The sequence below is a fragment of the Ursus maritimus genome, unplaced genomic scaffold, assembly GCF_017311325.1.
Source record: "Ursus maritimus isolate PB19 unplaced genomic scaffold, ASM1731132v1 scaffold_10, whole genome shotgun sequence".
Lineage (NCBI taxonomy): Eukaryota > Metazoa > Chordata > Mammalia > Carnivora > Ursidae > Ursus > Ursus maritimus.
Window position 1 is genome coordinate 27,051,379 of NW_024423344.1, and position 20,205 is coordinate 27,071,583.

At 36.6% G+C, this 20,205-nt stretch overlaps 1 protein-coding gene and 1 pseudogene across 9 annotated transcripts in view; both read right to left on the minus strand.

Annotated features, from left to right (window-relative positions):
* The window catches only part of LACC1 (laccase domain containing 1), a 186,093-nt gene that overhangs the window by 160,827 nt on the left and 5,061 nt on the right, over window positions 1–20,205 (minus strand). For 4 of the 9 annotated variants that reach the window (XR_005832791.1, XR_005832792.1, XR_005832793.1 and 1 more), the window contains exons 5-6: window positions 18,167–18,392; window positions 15,770–15,890 (exon numbers count right to left, since the gene is read on the minus strand). Coding sequence is in view for 4 of the 9 variants with exons in the window: in XM_040623042.1 (XP_040478976.1) it covers window positions 16,882–17,041; window positions 18,167–18,392 (386 nt within the window). In the remaining 5 variants the exon portion in view is untranslated. Of the gene's footprint in view, window positions 1–13,192; window positions 15,891–16,880; window positions 17,042–18,166; window positions 18,393–20,205 lie in introns of those variants that run through there. The other 5 variants (XM_040623042.1, XM_040623047.1, XM_008706819.2 and 2 more) reach the window with 3 other exon arrangements.
* LOC103677570 lies at window positions 710–943 on the minus strand (annotated as a pseudogene).

Here is a 20,205-nt window from a genome sequence, read left to right on the forward strand (position 1 = left end):
ATGACCTGAGCTGATGGCAGACGCTTAATGACTGAGCCACCCAGGCGCCCCCCCCTCATTTTTTTTTTTGAATTACTTTTAAAATCTATTCTCTTAGCAACTTTCAAATATATAATATAGTGTTACTAACTATAGTCACCATAATGCACTTTAAATCCTCAGGACTTACTTATTTTATAACAAGAAGTTTGTACCTTTTGACTATCTTCATTCATTTGCCACTCCCCCACCTCTGGCAATCGCTGATATGTTCTCCGTATCGCTGAGCTTGTTTTTTCGGGGGGGAGGGGGAGTTGTATTTTTTTAGATTCCACATATAAGTGAGATCATATGGTATTTGTCTTTCTCTATCTGACTTATTTCACTCAGCATAATGCCCCTGAGGTCCAACCATGTCAATGCAAATGGCAGGATTTCCTTCTTTTTATGGCTAATATTCCACTGTATGTGTGGATCCTCTTTACCCAATCATACATTGACAGACACTTAGGTTGTTTCCACATCTTGGCTATCACAAATAACGCTGCAATGAACATACGGGTACATTTATCTTTACAAATAAATATTTTTGGTTTCTTCAGATAAATACCCAGAAGTAGAATTGCTAGATCATATGGTGGCTCTGTTTTTTTTTTGCTTTATTACAGTACATGAGCTGGCACTGATGGGAAGGGGCAGCTGTAATGGGCCATCACTGCCCTCATTAGCATCAGATGCCCATCCTGATGGCCATCAATGCGCCAAAGGTGTCACCACTCTGCATCATGGTTTTCCCGGTGACACACATCAGGTTCCGATCCCACATTCAGATCCTGAGACAGGAAAAGGTGTGGAAGAGCACCCCAGCCACCATGCCCACTTCTCAGCCCATCACAAAGCCTATTTTCACTCAATGGAAGCAGTTTGGCTGAGACTGTCCTTAGGGCTCCATGGTCACTGGCATCTCACTCATGGCTTCAGTCACTTAGCTTTGGTTTATTTGGTTTAAAAGTTTATTTTTAATTTTTTGAGGAACCTCTACACTGTTCTCTACAGTGGCTGCACCAATTTACATTCCCACCAACAGTGCACAAGGCTCCCTTTTTCCACATCCTTGTGAACACTTGTTATCTCTTGTCTTTTTGATAATAGCCATTCTAACAAGCATGAGGTGATGTCTCATTGTGGTTTTGATTTGCATTTCCTTCATGTTAGTGATTTTGATTAATGATGTCATTTTCTATTCTCTTTCCCTGCTTTATGTTTCTTCACAGCACTTACTTTTTAGCAGCGACTTTATATATCTATTCACTTATTTGCTTATCATGTTCCTTCTAGACTAGAATGTAAACTCCATGGAGGGCAGGGATTTAGTCTTGTTCCTTGTTGTATCTCTAACACCTGAACAGCATGTAGTATGGTATATATTAGGTACTCAATAAATATGTCAACTGCATAATTAATGACAAAATTCATTCTTTCAAATTGTTCAACACTGATTTCTTTTATGTATCAGTGATAGGCAAGCAATAGCTTTAGCTCTCAGAGTGGGATTACAGCAGGATGCCCAAGTTAAACTCAGCATGCCAGGATGAAGGAGGATGAGCTGAGAGGCACAAGGAACAGGGTCCTGTGCAGTGGTAGCAATTCCAATTTGTGTCCAAACCAGAGAATGGCAAATCCAGTCCAGTCCAATGCTGATGTTGGTTTTAGGGTGGGGAAAAAATGGGATGGGAAGGCCTGAGCATTAGGGACACAGCTTTATAACTATCAGGTGAAGAATGTAGACTGCAGATCTCTGAATAGCGAACAAAGCTCTCCAGGGAAACTATCAGATGTTCTGAAGCAAAAGAAATGTGCTAAGCCCACAGGAGACCTACCACCTTAATGCCTGTTTCCTTAATTTCAGTGCAGGATCATGGCTGCCTGCAGATGGCTTCATGCTTAATACAGTATCAGATGTGGGATGTACTGAAACAGGTATGATGGAAAATGCAAAGATAAATAAAACAAAATTTCTACCTTCAAAGTGCCTATAGACTTATAGGAGATGATAAGACATAGCTAATAAAAATAAGAGCATTACATAACGTGTAACCTGCTCCTCAGAGAGTCATGGAATCGTAGCGAATTATATCCGTAAAGAGGCTATTTATGGATTGTGTTTAAATATAGAACTAGTCTCTTGAGTACAAGAAAAAAGAACAATTTACCAGTCACAAATCTCTTCCTCTGTAAAATGTGAGCTTTAAACAGAATTCTACTTTATGTTCCCTTCCAGTTTCAAATTGCTATCATTCTTAATTCACATATACATATATACATATACATATTTAGATAGATAATAAAATCTCATTAATGTGGACTTTGCTAACCTGGAATTTATGACCAACCATCAAAGTGAGCCTAGTTGAATTTTAATTTTGCTCTAGCAGAGACATCAGTAGCTTGTTCACTAAACAGTATAAACAAATTATAAAAGGAATGCTCACAAAGTTTCAAAACAAATTGTTTTCAAAGCTTTCAGAACTCCTATTTGTGAACAAATAGCTGAAGTGGACATCAGCCATTTGGACTAGTGTTTTGATATACTTCACACAGATCCCTGGGCTAGGGCCCAATGGATAGAAGGGGGTTGATACACCAGTTCCCTGATCTTCACCTCTATCCAGATCATAGAAGTCAGCTTGATTTGACTGAAGGAGAAGACAGAGGAAATCATATCCAGAAGAACCACGGCCTTGTTGCTTATTCCTTGAGTCTCCTACTGTATTTCTTATTCTGATAGTAAAAAGTGCTGTGCAAAGTGTACACCAGAAAAGATGTAGTCTTTTTTTATTAACAAGATATTATGTAAAATCCATTCATTTGGAAAGATTTATCAAATGTCTACTGTGCAGGAGGCACTAATACATATCCTTGTCACATGATGGATTTTTCAGTGCCACATGTTTATTTGTCCACAGCTCTTGAAAATATGCTAGAAGAATATCTCATTATTACACAGTTAATTCTAGTGGGAATTTCAATTACCTTGCCTCAAAAGGCTGCATGTGGACCTCAGAGGCAAATGGGAATGTTACCAAAAATAGAAACTAAGGTGATTAGGAATATAAAATTTAGCAGAACTTTTAGGATGAAAGTCAGAAAAGCAGAAATTCAGAATGAAATCCAAATTTAAAAAAACCAGGAAGAAAATGGAAAAAAGAGATCATGGAAACCATACAACTAGAAATCTTCACTATAACTCAGAAAAATAATTAAGTGAATCATGAAGAGGAGGTAAATATGGGAAAGCAGAAATAGGAGTCATACAACCTATCAGCCACTCTCTATGGCTGAGTCAAAAGACAAATCAAGATAGGCCATGGTCCTCAATCTCATTGAGGTCATTTCCAACTTGCTGTCTTTCCTAATGCTGCTCTCCTCACCCACTGCCTGACTTTTCAGATATTGGTCATTCTTTAGAGCACTGCTACAATTCCAGTTTCACCTTACTGTAGCCCTCTCTAATTCCTCCTTCCAAAACTGACAGCTACTTTCTGGATGCTCCATGAACCTTCATAACACCCAAAGTTTACCACTAAATGGTTAAGAGATGTTGAGTTTTTCTGGATTAGACTACAGATCTCTTATTTTCAGGACTCATGCCTTAAACCTTTTAATAATTTATGAACTTATTTATGATAAAAGTCTTACAAGATAAAAAATTAAATCACATTAATTACATATTTAATGAATTGCCTTTATTGAAAGTAATACTGTAGGAAAGTGAAACTATTGTGGACAATTTGGGAGGTGTGGTCCACATACCCATTGCACTTAACTCCTTAGAAGACATAAAAGAAGCACAAAAATATTTTTGACTGACATATTGATTGATTGATGAATGTTTTTATAAGGGAGTTTTTCCTTACCTAGATCTTTCATCCTAGCCTATATGTTAATAATGTATGAGGTTGATTAGTGCAAATAATCAGATAATATGTCCTCAAGTAAACTCAGGACATTCACCACCACAACCCCCTAAAAACTGCCTGGCCTCCTGCGTCCTCTATCTTATTTAATGATATCACCATTCACCCAGTGACCTAAGCCAGGAACCTAGTGGCTACCTAGCATTTTCTCCCTACTCTCAAATTATATTCTTCACCTAAAGGTTCTGAAACTGATTCCAATTTGTATGGGGAGAAATTTTCCCACACACCACCAAGCAATTCTCAGATGCTAGCTCGGTGTCCTACAACTCAATTCAGTTCTGACACTACCTGAAGATAGCGTCCAATTCCACAGGCTAAGGGCTCAGTCTCACAAGAATGTCTTCAGCCCCCCTCCTATTCTCATCCTCATCCCCTCCACTTTATATGCCAGTCCCAAGTCCAGGTTGTGCAATCAGCTCTAGATTGGTGGGTCGCATGACTCCCTCGTCAGCTTTGATTGATTTGTTAGAATGGCTCACAAAACTCAGAGAAACATTTTACTTAGTAGATTACTGGTTTATTATTAAAGGATGTGACTCAGGAACAGCCAGATGGAAGAGATGCATAGGGCAAGGTATGGGGACAGGGCAGGGGGCTTCCATAGTCTGAGTGTGCCACTGTTCCCAAATCTCCATGTGTTCACCAACCTGCAAGCTCTCTCCCACCCTTTTGGGTTTTTATGGAGGCTTCATTACTAGCACAATTGATTAAATCATTGGTCATTGACCATCGGTGATTGATTCAACCTCCAGCCCCTAGCCTTTCCCCCCTCCCCTGAGGTCAGGGGGTGGGACTGAAAGTTCCAACCCTCTAATCATTTCCTCCTTCTCCTGGCAATCAGCCACCATCCTTTGGTGACACAGGAGTTTTCCAAAAGTCACCTCATTAACATAACAAAAGACACATTTCTGGTTCTCATCACTTAGAAAATTCCATGGGTTTTAGGAGCTGTCTGCCAGAAAAGAGGACAAAGATGAAATATATATTTCTTATTATAAATCACAATATCATATTATCAAATCCTGCCGATGCTTTCAGATCCATCCCCGCCTCTCCTTCAGCACAGGTTTTACCTTGGTTCAGGCCTTAGCCTCCCCACCCAGGTTCTATGGTCATTTCCTAACTGGTTCCTTTATATCTGGTCTCACCTTTTTCCAATCCATGCCACATACGACTGGGGATGATCTTTCTAAAATGAAAATCTGTTTGTGTCATCCCCCTTCCTAAATATTGTAATGACTTTTAATACCTAAAGGATAAAGTCCTAACTTCCTTGCATGTCATTCAAGGACCCTCATAATCTGGTACCTACCTTTCTTTTTAATATCAACTCTGGCCATTTACCTATAAACATCATACCTTCCAACCATGCTAAAATTGTCAGACTTTGAAATACCATGCCATTTCATCCCACTCTATAAAACCATCTTTGACTCTGTATCCATTTAAGCTATTTGAGTTACCTCCAGACCTAACTCAAGGGCCAATTTCTTTCTTGACCACCCCTGCAAGGTTGATACTTTGGTCATCACTAGGCCTGGTAATTGCCTTCAATCTATTTGTTCATATACCCATTTTACCAACTGGATCTTCTTCACTCTCAGAAGGGTAGAAAGGGTATGGAAATAGAGTACATAGTTTGGCATCTCATATATCAGCATCATCATAAAAACCATTCAAATGTTTGTTGATTACTGGTAAGTCAATGATTTTACAAGGAAGGAATTTCAGGGACGAGAACAGTAGGAACATGGCCTCAGAAGTAGCAGTGAGCTTGCAGTAGGCTGAGACTAGCCCAAGGTGTTGTTTTCCTGACGTTGCTAAATTGCAGGTTTTTATAAAGGGGCTAAAGGTGAGGAAAGGAACCAGTTTGAACAAGCAGTGGGTCAATGAGTAAAACATGAAAGGAAACAGAAAAATAACTCAAAGACTTGTGCCTGGGAGGCTGGCAGATTGGCAGCACCTTAACAGAAAATAAGTCTGAATGCACATTCAAACCAGTTCTCATCATCTGAGTTTGGAAAAAAAGGTCTAAGAAGGAAAACCGGTTACCTACAAACTACCTATAAATGTCCTTGCCAATCTGAAGGCTTATGCCACCTGGTGGCAGTTTACTCAGTTTTAGCTTCCTCTTTAAAGCGGTGTAACTCTCCAAATTTGTACCTGCAAACGTTAGCACGGTGCCAGGAACAGAGCAGCTACTTAAATATTTTTTGACAAATAGATGAATAAGTTGAATGTATAAATCAATGATTAAATGAGGCAAAGCTCTGTGATGAAAAGAGCTCTGATCTGAGGATCAAGAGAATAAAGATACAGCTCCACATTATTACCTCTGGGATGACCCTAAGAAAGTCACCAGACCTCTGGGTCTCAACACTGGTGTCTGTAGAATCTCTAAGTAGATGATCTCTAGTGTCAGGTCCAGCACTAACATTATTGACTTTATATTGGGACTTCAGTATGCTCATGTGGGAAAAAAATTAGGTAGTCAAAGTTGATGATATGTAAAAATCCCTTAACACTCTATTATTTGATTTTTTGAATAAGTATATATGGAAAAAGGGAAAAGTCCATTATCAGGCAAGAGCCACAGAAATAAGAGTTAGGATACTAAGAGTATTGGAGTTGAAAAATAGGTTACGGGAATTTAGAAAGGCCATGTGTGTGTTTAAGGAGGAAGTTATGAAAAACTCTAAAATGGTGAGGGATGAGAAGACCATGAAGGATCATCTATTCTGCAGATGTGTGTGTGAACGTATTGGGAAGAGAGGAATGTGGTTGAGAGTACATGGCAGGAAGTATTAACATTTTTAAAATCTCTGTAGTCACTTCTAGGTAGGAGCTTGAATTCAGACAAAACTGTTTCTTATGATTTGATACAATGGCTGTTTTCCAGATAAAAAAGTTTGACATCTTAAATTCAGTTGGGGGCGGGGGAGGAACAGGGGACTAGAAACAGTATACATTCTTGAGTACATACTGCCACCTAGTGGATGAATGTGCACGACACACAAAACATTTCTAAAGAGAAAGACAAAGACCATGTGAGGTTATGACCAGGATGCTAGTGTTAAAGCGTTATTTATGCTCAGTGAAGGCCAGGTATCATAGGTGATCCAAATCTGAATCATCACTCTTTTAGAATGCCAGACTAGATTTTAATCTACACTTTCAAAGTATTCTGATAAACATTATCAGAGGCTTTCAGCAATGAGAGAAAAATATTATGTTCTTACCTCCGCATTAGATATTAAAGTCTCATTAATGCTAATGAAACTTATGTCCATGAATTTCCAATAAAACAAGTCAGAGATACTTAACTTACAATAAGGCAGAAAGAGGGTTCTCAAGGCAGAGATTAGAGATTCAAATCTTGATTCCCCAGGGTGTTAGGAGATTTGATATGAAGTCTAGAATCGATTACATTTTTGACATAATAATTTTGAGTTTCCCTTCATCTGAAAGTGAATAAAGATTTATTAGAGTAGGGATATACAGAGACAATGGATGGAAGTTGGATCATTTATGTATTGCGGTCATGTTTATGGAGGGATTTTCTAGTGGTTCAACTTGGGAGGGGCACAATATCCTTCTCATTGTATAACTCTGTAAGAATCTTCTGGTATTCTGTAGACAAGTCTAAATCTATTTACTAAGTTTTCTAAAAGGAATAATAAAATTCATGCTATTGTGTTTTTTTAAGATTTTATTTATTTATTTCAGAGAAAAAGAGCATGAGCAGGGGGAGGGGCAGAGGGAGAGGAACAGAGAATCCTCCAGCAGACTCCCCACTGAACAAGGAGCCCCATGTAGGGCTGGATCCCAGGACCCTGAGATCATGACCTGAGCCTAACGCAGATGCTTAACCGACTGAACCACCCAGGCATCCCAAAATTCATGCTATTATGTAATGACATTAGAAGTCCAAGGAAAACTAGCCTGGGGCTTTATTTCTTGCTATGTTTATGCAGTATCCCCATCAAGAGATTTATCCATCCACTTATGAACACCTCTAGATAGGGAGCCCAATAATAAATGTGCTTCTTCTTTGTTGGGTCTGGAATTTCTTTATCTAACCCTGCTTATAAGCTAAAAATTTAGCTAATAAAAAGCCTATCACTGTTTCATGGATGTTGGCAGAAGACATGATATGCCTGAGTCAGGGACAAAAGACTTCATTATTCACAGTTAGCAAGTAGGATGAACGCTACATTTTAGTTTCCTAGCTGCCAACGTCCCATGGGGGCACCAGAGAGGGACCCAGGTATATTCTTGTGTACACAGGTTTATGTCCTAGGATAAGAATACTGAATTTGGGGGGCACCTGGGTGACTCAGTCGTTGTATCTGCCTTCAGCTCAGGGCGTGATCCCAGGTCCTGGGATCGAGCCCTGCATCGGGCTCCCTGCTCTGCTGGGAGCCTGCTTCTTCCTCTCCCACTCCCCCTGCTTGTGTTCTCTCTCTCGCTGGCTGTCTCTCTCTCTGTAAAATAAATAAATAAAATCTTTTTTAAAAAAAATACTGAATTTGGGGAATCTACCACTTTTATAGTAAGTGCTAAGGAAGTATGCCTTTTTCCAATGGGATCACCAATGCCTGTATGGTCCAAGTTGGGAAGAGAAGAAGCTTTAAATTTAGATCAGACTGGACTCAATATTCTCAAATTTACTACATGTTGGAAACAGGAGAGTCTAATGATGGGGAAAAAAAAAAAAAGTGGCTGAAAGCCCTAAGATAGATTTCTATTGCAAACATTCTTTCTTTACACGACATTAATATATCATTATTTAAACAAATTCAACTAAATGAGGATATACAAGTACCTGGTGACCGGTGGTCTTCAGAATTGGCCTTGAAATGCACTGATGCCTGGTCCTAACATTCCCACCTGTCATTCTAATTGAATTGGTTTTGGGTGTTATTTATTTAAAGATTTTATTTGTTTATTTTAGAGAGAAAGAGAGAGAGAACACAAGCGGGGAGAAGGGAGAGGGGCAGAGAGAGAATGCCAAGCAGACCCCACCATGCAGACCACAGAACCCAACATGGGGCTTGATCCCATGACTTTGAGATCATGATCTGAGCTGAAATCAAGAGTCAGATGCTTAACCAACAAGCTACCCAGGTGCCCCTGGTTTTGAGTGTTTTTTAAAGCTTACAGGTAATTCTATTAATGTAGCCAAGGTTGAGAACTACTGCTCTAGAAACAGTCTACCAACACAAAAGATTTTACTACTTTACTTTCAAATATCAACAGAGCTATTAAAAAGCTATTTAATTTTCATGGAAAAGACCTATCTGTTTGACCTCTACTCTCTGGTTCCCTGTCACAGTGATTTGATTAAATGGTTGTATTCATTTCATTAACAGGATGTAAATAAGTAAGTTCCACGGGGTCAGGGCCCATGCCTCTCGTGTAATAAAAATAAATATTAAAACATATTATTACAGGAGTGGGGGGAAAATCAACAGTTTTGCAATACTTCTTGGTCTCTAATCTACAGCATTCCCATAGAAGACACATATTTCATTTTATTTAAGATTTTATTCATTCGTCAGAGAGACAGAGAGAGCACAAGTAGGGGGAGTGGCAGGCAGAGGGAGAAGCAGGCTCTCCACTGAACAGGGAGCCCGATGTGGGACTCGATCCCAGGACCCTGGGATCATGACCTGAGCTGAAGACAGGAGCTTAAATGACTGAGCCACCCAGGTGTCCCAAAGACACATATTTTAAAGCAATAATTTAAAGTTTATATTGTTACACAAATTGGAAACCAGAAATTCTAATGTTTTTAAAGAAACATGGCTGAACACTTTAAAACAGATGTTCCTTCTTTAAAATGACATTAATGTATCACGATTATTTAAATTCAACTAAATACTGAAGATCAAAAACAACTTGGCAAAAAATGACAACACACACACTCCCCCCCCCAAAATGGTTTATTATCTTTATCTTTGGATCATTAAAAGATTCCTTCCCTTCTCCCTCCCTTTTTTCCTCATATAGATATAGGTGATTACGACATGTTAATTTTTGCTAGATATTAAAAATATGAAGATGAGTAAGACCTGGTCCTTACTCTGACGGAGCTTACATTTATTAGTAGACAAGTAAACAGACCACCATTTAAAAATCAGTACACTGAGGACTATAAAAAATGATGCACAGGATGCTGGTGAGGAAAATGACGAAGGAAAATGTTCTGGAACAGATGACCACTTGTCTGAGTCTTAAAGAATGGTTATGAGTTATTCAAGAAAAATGAGTCTTAGAACTATGCACACAGAAGCAGCAATAGGTACAAAGCCAGGAGGCAAGAGAAAACATCACTATGAAAGATAATTGTAAGACCTGCTATAAACCTAATGACATGGCAAAAAAAAATCATTCATGTTTAGATACAGGAAAATTTTGTTATATGGTAGAAGGTAGATCTTTGAACATTAACATGGCCCCTCACCCTGCCTAATGGAAAAAAAAAAATACTGTGCTTCTGTATATGACCCGACATACTACTCACTGAATATATACTACATTGACAGTAGAATTTTGGTCACACCTCCCTAAGGAACTAGGGGGACACTGAAGTGCTGTATCCATTCACTTAGATGTTTATATTATACGTCCTTAGTGCTGCTTTTTTTCTAATTTAGTAGAAAGCCTAAGTGAAAGTAACCTTAAACCTAATTTGACTTCTAGTCAATCTTTGAATGCAAACCAACCTTTGTGGTCTGATCTAGCTTAATGTATATTCTAGGAAATGAAGAAAACACAGAATAGCTGGAATATGTGATACAGAGTGGGGAGTGGTGGAAATTGAAAAGGTAAGCAGGGGTGAGATCATAATAGCACTTACAGAAGTCAGTGAGTATGTTTTTATCTTGGAGACAGTGGAAAAGACATAAAATAATTCAGAGGGACGTAATATGACAAGACTTGCATTTTAGAACAATCAATAATAGCGGTAAGAGAGGATTCAATGAAGGACTAGTTAGAAGGCTGCTCAAATGATGCACATGAGACATGATGACCTGAGTATCTGGCAGTTGTGATTGAGACACAGGAACAGATATAGATTTACAAAGGCAGAAGCATAGGAAAAGAAGAGGTGAAGGAAAGGGAGATATTCGGAAACACTCTAAGATTTTTGGATGGGCAATTTCATGGAAAATGATTTCATTCTTCCAAGATAGAACATGAGAAGGGAACAAATTTTGGAGGGAAAATGGTTAAGTTGGAGATATTGTTTTGAGGGGCCCATAGGATATGTCCAACAAGGAACTTTATATCCAAGTCTGAATATGTACTTGAAAGTATAAAAGTCCAAGAATTAAGTTACCTTATGAATATGAAACATCAATTATGAAAACAAGGATGATGGGGGATAAGAAAATACAACTCTAAAATGTGCTTAAGGGAAGTAAAGGAATAGGGAAATACATGTAAGATAAAAACTGAAGCAATGCGCAATGCAAAACTAAGAATTATGAAAATGGAGAATGTTAAAAACTCAAAGCTCAATTGTTACTGTGGACAAATCTATTTTCCACAAATGTTTCTCATGAAATGAGAGTACTCTTTTTGTTGTTGTTGTTAGAAAGGAATGTGACATTTTGAGCTAACGAGTCTCCTGGAAATTTTATTCTTTAATAAATATGTAACTGGACACCCCAGCCTTCTGAGAATTAAATAAAACAAAAAGCCTGCTCCAGATATAGAAAGGACATAGTTTACCATTGGCACTTGGCACAAGGACACAGGAAATACGATGTAAGCATTTACTTCTCCATTAAAAAAAATGCATCTAAGGAGAGTAGGAAAAGTTTGTCTCCACAAAATTGACATGTGATCATCATGAGTCCAAACGAAATGGAAAAAGTAGTACTGGCAGATTCTATTTCCTTCACTAAGCAAAGATCTAGTACAGAACAATGCATTATTTGCAGCAGCTGCCGCATCTCTGAAATCACCAAGTTTAAAAACACTGTCTACAATGGAAACGTAGGTGCTCTAGACCACAGTTCCCATTAACATATGCAGTAAGCATATGAACCATGATTCCCACTCTTTATGTCACAATTTATGAAAACTTTATAGAAAGAAATCTGTAATTCTGCATCCAATGAGTTTTTTGTGAATTTACATTTAGGGCAAAGAGGCTATGTATCATATATAACACATATCTCTTGCCACTTAGCATGAACACTCAGATACACGCATACACACACACAAACACATAGACAACCAAGCAATGCTTAACTTCCATAGATTGGTGGCATTCTTTAAGAGTTCACATAAAAAGTAGGATGGATATGTTGTAAGTATAATTTTAGGACAAACAAGTGAAAACCATATCAAATCCACTTAGGAATATACAATGATGTAATTCATATGTAACTGACATCTTACCCTCCAGCTTCTAAATCTGTGGGTGTTATTTATGTTTTTGTCATGTGTCATTGAATAATTTTCTGTGAATTTCTCCCCCAAAAATCTACTTACAGAAAAAGAGTTAACTGGAGACTCTGTTGAAGTGAGATAGTTCCAGGTGGGTGAGGGTTCCTAAATGCTTTTATAAAGTTGAACTACAATATATTTGCATATAAAGTAGGAGCAATACATTCATTAAGTTTAAATGCCCCTCTTTTTTTTTTTTTTTGGTATAAGTAAATACAGAGAACAGATTGTTCAACTTTATACGAAGAAACAGTGCAGAGCTACTTGTAGAAATACTGCCTCCTAGTGGAAGGATCACTTTCTTAATTTGTTTTATAAAGCATTGGAGTATAGCATATTTAGTCACTATGCTATTATTCACAATTTAAAATTACAATTAAATTTTAGTTTGATACTTAGTACCTCCAAAAGAATCATGTCATGAACTCTCATCTTATTTACAAACTTCATTCCTCTTCTTAATGACATCCAATATTTCGTATGTATACTTAGTAGCAGTGCTTAGATTGAAAACAAAACTTACTAAAAATAAAAATTATTGTGGTTGTACCCCCAAAGTCCCAGAAACCTACATATAAATGCTTGAGAGTGACAGAGATCTTATAGAGATAATAAGATATGATTATTTAACAACCTAGTCATTCTGTTTCTGAGTTATTGGTCAGTATTTTTCACTCAGCAAAACAGAAAAGAGACCTTTCATTAAATACTATGAAGCAGATAATCTAAAATCAGATAATCAAATATAATTGTTATTTGGTTTTATAATATTTTGGTACATAAAGTGAAATATGGCCACCTAATACTTTTTTTTTAAGATTTTATTTATTTGAGAGACATAGAGAGGGTGTGCGTGTGCTTGCAAGTGAGCAGGACATGGGTAGGGGCAGAGGGAGAAGCAGACTCCCCATTGAAAAGGGAGCCCAACGCAGGGCTCAACCTGAGGACCCTGGGATCATGACCTGAGCATAAGGCAGACATTTAACTGAATGAGCCACCCAGGCGCCCCTGCCACCTAATACTCATGTAAATTTGTAAACTTCAAACAAAGTAAGGCATAGTGAAGAACTGGAAAGTTATCAACATTTCTAAATGTGTGAAATTATTCTTTATCTTTCTAATTATCATTAGTCAGAAAAGTTTTTTGCATGAGTTTGAAATTATTGTCCTATGCTTTGTGTTTAATACCTTCCATCAACTGGAAGAAATGAGGTATTTTATTTAAATTTTACACCGAGTTACAAGTTGCACAGAAGAATTCATATAAACAAGGTATCAGATTGTGACAACCTTACAACATAAATCATAGTATTGAAATTGCTGGTTTATTGACTGCCACCTTTCACTAGATATTAAACATCTGAAAGCCTACAACCGTATTTTTTTTAACCTATTCTAGTGTCTCAACAAAATTTTGGCTGAATGGATGAATGGATGATATTAACAAAAAGTCGAAAATAAAAATTAACTTAGATAGCTTTGATTAACTGTAAGTTCTGAAATGAGATTTTAAGTTACAAGATGTGGGTTCAAATCTTATATTGCCACAAATTATATGTTTTTAAGCTCCACCTCAATGAGACTCAGTTTTCTCATCTGATTAAAAAGAGTAACAACTGACCTCTGTATTTCAGAGTAGCTATAAAGGTAAAATGAGGTAATGTATGTAATGTCCTTTGTAAATACCTAACAAATGTAATTTTCCATTATTCTAATACATGTTCAGTTAGAAACAAATGTATAAAATAAGAAAACTTCTTAAGATGCAATATAACTACTCACATTAAAAATACATATCATATATACCACTTTCTCCCAAGTGAAAACAGCTTGACTCCTCTCTTCAGCCTACAAATATACTTAAAAGTACTGATCCAAAAAAAAAAAAAAAAAAAAAAGACCCCTTCCTTCAAGATACAGCCCCCAGTGCTTTATTTTCTCTAGTAAATACTATCAAAGAAGAGTGGACACCTATGCATCCTCCTCCTCAATGCACTGAAATCAGACTCTGCCACCACTGCCTGTAGAACAGCTTTGATATTGTTAATCCACTGGCTTCCTTCTCGGTCCTCATTTTATTCTACCTCTGAAAATTTCTCATACCTTGTATCTCTGGAAATTCTGAGTACCTCTCACATTCATACTGGCTTCTTTCTTCAAAATAAGTACACTCTGGGTTGTTTTTTTTTCCTTATTTCTAATGATTCATCTTTTTTTTTTTTTTAACTGGTTCAACTTCTTGTTCTTCAAATGTAGGTGTTGTATGAGGTTTCACCCTTGAACCTCCTTTTTCTCACCCTGTAGTTCTGCCTAGATGATTCAGCCTACTCCAATGGACTCACGCCTCATCTCTGCATAGCCAGCTTCTAAATCTGTATCTTTCTCCCAGCTCCCACCAAGATATAACATCTGTATTTCTAGTCATTAACCAAATATTTCCATCTGGATAGACTTCGTTCTGCATGTCAAACTCATTATCCTTTCCCCAAACATCTTCCTTCCCCTCATTGCTGTTGAACTAAGCAGAAATCTTGGAGTCACCAATGACTTCTCCACTCTTCCTCACCTATCATCTTCGTTATCTGTTAAGAGGATCTACTGATTCCTTGTCTGAAAAGTCTCTTCATCTGCTCTCCTCCATCTTAATTTCCCCTGTCTTCATTGTTTCTTTTTTAAAGTATTTTGCCTCTTAACTAAGTCTCTCTGCTCTGGTCTCTCACAATTTAAATCCATCCTGTTACAAATAATGCTAAGGAACTAAAACACTCCTCTACTTTTTATGCCTACTCTTTGCTTGGAAAATCAACTCTAAACTCTTGGACATGGCATTTGAGACTAACTAATCTCTTTCCAACCTGTTTTTCTAGTAACTTCTGCCTACACCCTTCTCTCTCTAGAACATGTTATACACTTTCAATTTCATGCGCTAGTTCAGGGTGTTCCCTCTACCTGTTATGGTTGTTCTTCATTTGTCAAAAGCCTGTACATCTTTTCGGCCCATGTAATATATCATTTTCTCTATAGCATTTTCCCTACTGTGTCTTCCAAATAGAATTAACCCTTCCTTCTTCTGTACTCTTCCACTGCTATCAAAATTAAATTTAAGTATTATAAGTGTTTCTCTCCTCCACTGCATTAGACTCAAAGGGAAAAGGTCTTACTCACTTTGATTCACTTATGCTTCACACAAAATGCCTGACAAATAGGGGGCACCCAGTAAATGCTGAACTGAACAGACCCATTCCTGATTTATATAACAAACAGAATGAACATTAGGAATAATCCTCATCTAGATTTTGCTAGACTCAAATGGAAGTCATTGGCTTTGGATAATAGTGAAAATATACCTAAAGATGAATTATCCATTGTAATCCTTTCAGCTTTAAGTAAATCAAACAGCTAAATTTCTCTCTTGTAGTCCGTTTAGAAGGAGGCAGGAAACAGTTGTATAAAAATCCAGTCAAGTATCTGTAATAATACAAAGAAAACAAATATAAGACCCTTAATTGTGCTATTACAATATCAAGGTAAGGATCATTAAGTCTACTAATGTCTTTTGTTTATTAAAGAGTTAAAGACATTGTGAAGATTAAAAATAATATTAACTCAGTTAAGAGCAATCTTAAGGAAAATTAGATATATGCTAAAGGGTCGGCACAAAATCACTTCATGAAATGTTTTTGTATAACTTTGAAAAAATATCTGACATAAATACTAATTTAATGAGATTATACTCAGTCTTACTTTACGACGATAGATAGGTATCTGCAAATTATAGCCTATGGGCCAAACCTACCTGGCCCCTCAGCTGTTTTTTATAAATACATTTTTATTGAAACACAGTCATACTCATTTGTTTGTGTTATTACTGTCTGCTTTTGCTCTACAATGGCAAAGCTAAGTAGTTGAGACAGAGACTGTATGTACCATAAAGCCTAAAATATTTACTATCTACCCTTTAAAGAAAATTGGCCAACACTGCTATAGACAATCAGTTGCAAATCTAGTTGAAAACCAAGCCAGTTTGGATGGGTGAGGACTTTTCATTATCCTAGAATTTAGAATCTTTATGCAAAGATTTCTTCTCAAAAATCAAAAGAATAAAAAAGAAAGGTTTAAAGATGTTATGATAGGAAACATACTGATGTCAAGTACATAGGAGATAAATGGTATACATACAGGATTTTTTTAAATAAATGATTTTATTTTTATGTTTATATGCTGGCCTGATTATTCTTCATTAACTAGGAAAAGGAGTGGCTATTCTTTATATTACACCATGTCCCTAAAAATTAACTTATCTACCTCAGCTGCTTCACTAAAAAGTAGAACTTAATTCTTCCTACAAGAATAAAGGGGTAAAGTTAAATATAATTAATTATTTTTTAAAATGAGGGGAGGGAAAGGTGGAAAGAGGAAGAAGGAGAGAGGCAAAGGGAGTGAAAGAACCTACTGTACCTCATTCTCTAATTGATATGAAGCCAATCTGTGTACCAAAATTAAGGCCATCACGGACATGGGAGAAAAACTTGTCAGGATGGCAGGACGTACAGAGGCCAAGATCTTGGTTCAGGTCCTGAATATTCTGTGGTAGAATTCCTCCCCGTTCTAGAAGAATCCTTAGGATAAAGATTTTTCAAAAGATACCAAGAGTTTATTTTACCAATAGCCAAAGCAGTAAAAAATATATACATATGGATATTGGTGTAAAAGAATTCTGGGAAAGATTTGCTTGAAACAATGCAAATTGTTTTCGGATACAAAACATGAATAAGTCAGGAAATGGAAGATTTTATCACTATTAATCACCTAAGTTCATATATGAACTGTAAAACCTTCTATATTGTCCTGCAGACATGACCTGGGTCCAGAATTTTATAATCAAAATCAAGTACTTATTTAGAAGAAACTTCTTAAGTTACCAGGGTTATTTGCAGACAAGATTCATTTGATTCAGACAGAGCATGCTTTTTAGTCATTTGGCCCTCCCATCTCTTGACCTCCTATTAACAGATTTTTCACAGAGAAGTTGCTTCTCCGTAAACACTTTACTATATGAAATATGACTATAAATTAATGATACTAATTCCACAAGTCACATTTAAGAATCAATTTCAATCCTTTCTACTTATGTGCTAAATGAGGCAGAATCTGGGCAATGAATTTGACTACTTTTGTTGACTGGAATAGAAACACAATTCAAATCAGACAATTTTCTTTTTTAGAAATGACAAATAATGACTATTAATAGCAAAACCTCATAAATCAAAATGGAAAGGGACCATAAAAAGCTTGAAAGTGACTACGTACTCATATCATCTAACATTTTTGCTAAGAAATGTATTCTTCTAGTTAATTAGAGAATAAAAATAATTTTAAAATATCATCTTCCTGACAGTTTATTACATTAGAGATTTTAGCTGAAGAAGGACTATGAAGTACATGGCAACTTTTCTATAAGAAGTTTAAGTAGATCTCTCAAAACTATAAGCCAAATATATCTTCCTGCACTTTTAAGTCAGTAAGAGATAACAAACAGGAAAATAGGAAAATTTGTTAGTCAAACTTAAATGAGAATAGATTTCATAATCAAAATGTTTTTGCATAAAATATGTATGTCAGCTACTTATTAATCTGCCACTTCAATTTTTCTTATAGTTACTAATTGTTGTCTAAAATAATTTTCATTTTAGAAACAATAAGCAATAACCAAACTTGCAGTTCTCAAATGAAATCAAACATACCTGGTGCCTTTACGAATGTCAACATAGGGATTTGGTGAATCAAATAACCGTACACATTCAGGATCAAGATTATGAAATCCCTGTGCGGATTCCCTTGGCAGAGTAAAACAGCAAGGTCCTACTGAAGGCCCCAGTACAGCAATAATGTCTTCCAAACTACAGCCATATTCTGTGATCATAGCATTCACTGTAGCCATAGCAACACCTAACAAAGTACCCTTCCAACCTGGTAAATAGGAAGAAAAAGAGATAAGGGAAGTTAAAACATAACATTTCACCTTAATTTATATCTAACTTAAAAATGAGCAGAGTCAGTTTATGTATTTTTCAAAGTCCAGAAATAGCAAATGAATCACAAAATCAATTAATTAAGCCAAATAATCAGTTAATTAAAACACTGGTTTTTATTTTTTTAATTTATTTTTTAAAGATTTTATTTATTTACTTATTTGAGAGAGAGAGAATGAGAGATAGCGAGAGCACGAGTGGGGAGGAGAGGGAGAAGCAGGCTCCCCACAAGCAGGGAGCCCAATGCAGGGCTCAATCCCAGAACCCTGGGATCATGACCTGAGCTGAAGGTAGACGCTTAACCAACTGAGCCACCCAGGTGCCCCTAAAACACTGGTTCTTAAATGAGGTACGCTATGCAAAGCACCTGAAATGGAAGAGATAGTTAATGGGAGGTGCCTTCCATTTCCTTTAAAAATATTCTACACTTTCAGTTTCTAGTGGGATTATACCTTGTTAGTCTTCTTTCTCTCCTTCCCTTTTTTTTTCACTTTTTTTAAATTGGGGGGAAATATACATAGCATAAAATTTACCATTTTAACTCTTTTTAAGCGTATACTTCAGTAGTGTTAAATATATTCACCTTGCTGTGCAACCAAGCTCTAGAACTTTTTCATCTTGCAAAACTGAAACTTCATGCCCATTAAATAACAATTCTCCCTCACCACTTTCCCCCAGCCCCTGACACCCACCATTCCACTTTCTGTTTCTATGAATTTAACTACTTTAGATACCTCATATAACGGAATTTTAGTGTCTTTTTGTGACTGACTTATTACATTTAGCATAAGGTCCTCATTCAGATGTTAGGATTTCCTTCCTTTTTAATGCTAAATAATATTCCTTTGTATGTATATATCACATTTTGCTTACCTAGTCATCCATCTATGGACATCAGGATTGCTTCCACCTCTTTGTTATTACGGATAATTCTGCTATAAGCACAGGTGTGCAAGTATCTTGTCAAGATCCTGCTTTAAATTCTTTTGGATATATACCCAGAAGTAGAACTGCTGGATCGTATGGTGATTCTATTTTAAAATTTTTGAGGAACCACCATACTATTTTCTATAGTAGCTGCACCATTTTACATTCCCACCAATTGTGCATCAGAGTTCTAATTCGTCCACATCTTCACCAACATTTGTTATTTTCTTTTTGTTTGTTTTTTTAATATTAGCTATCCTGATGGGTGTGAGGTGCTATCTCATTATAGTTTTGATGTACATTTTCCTAATTATTAGTGACATTAAGCACCTTTTCACCATTTGCTTGTTGGCCATTTGCTTCTCATGTTTGGAGAAATGTCTATTCAAGCCCTTTGCCTATCTTTAACTGGGTTATTGATTTTTTTGTTGTTATGAGTCGTAGGAGTTCTTTATATATTCTGGACATTAACCACTTATCAGAATTGCAAATATTTTCTCCCATTCCATGGGTTGCCTTTTAACTTTGTTGACTGTGTCCTTTGATACAGTTTACTAATTTTGATGAATTCCAGTGTATCTGTCTTTACTCTTGTTTCTTATGCTTTTGGTGTCATATCTATGAAACCATTGCCTAATCCAAGTTCACGAGGACATACACTTTGTTTTCTTTAAGTTTTATAGATTTAGCTCTTACATTTAGGTCTTTAACCTATTTTGAGTTAATTTTTACATATGATGTAAGATAAGGATCTAACATCATTCTTTTGTATGTGAATATCCAGTTTTCTCAGCACTATTTGTTGAAGAGACTGTCCTTTCCCT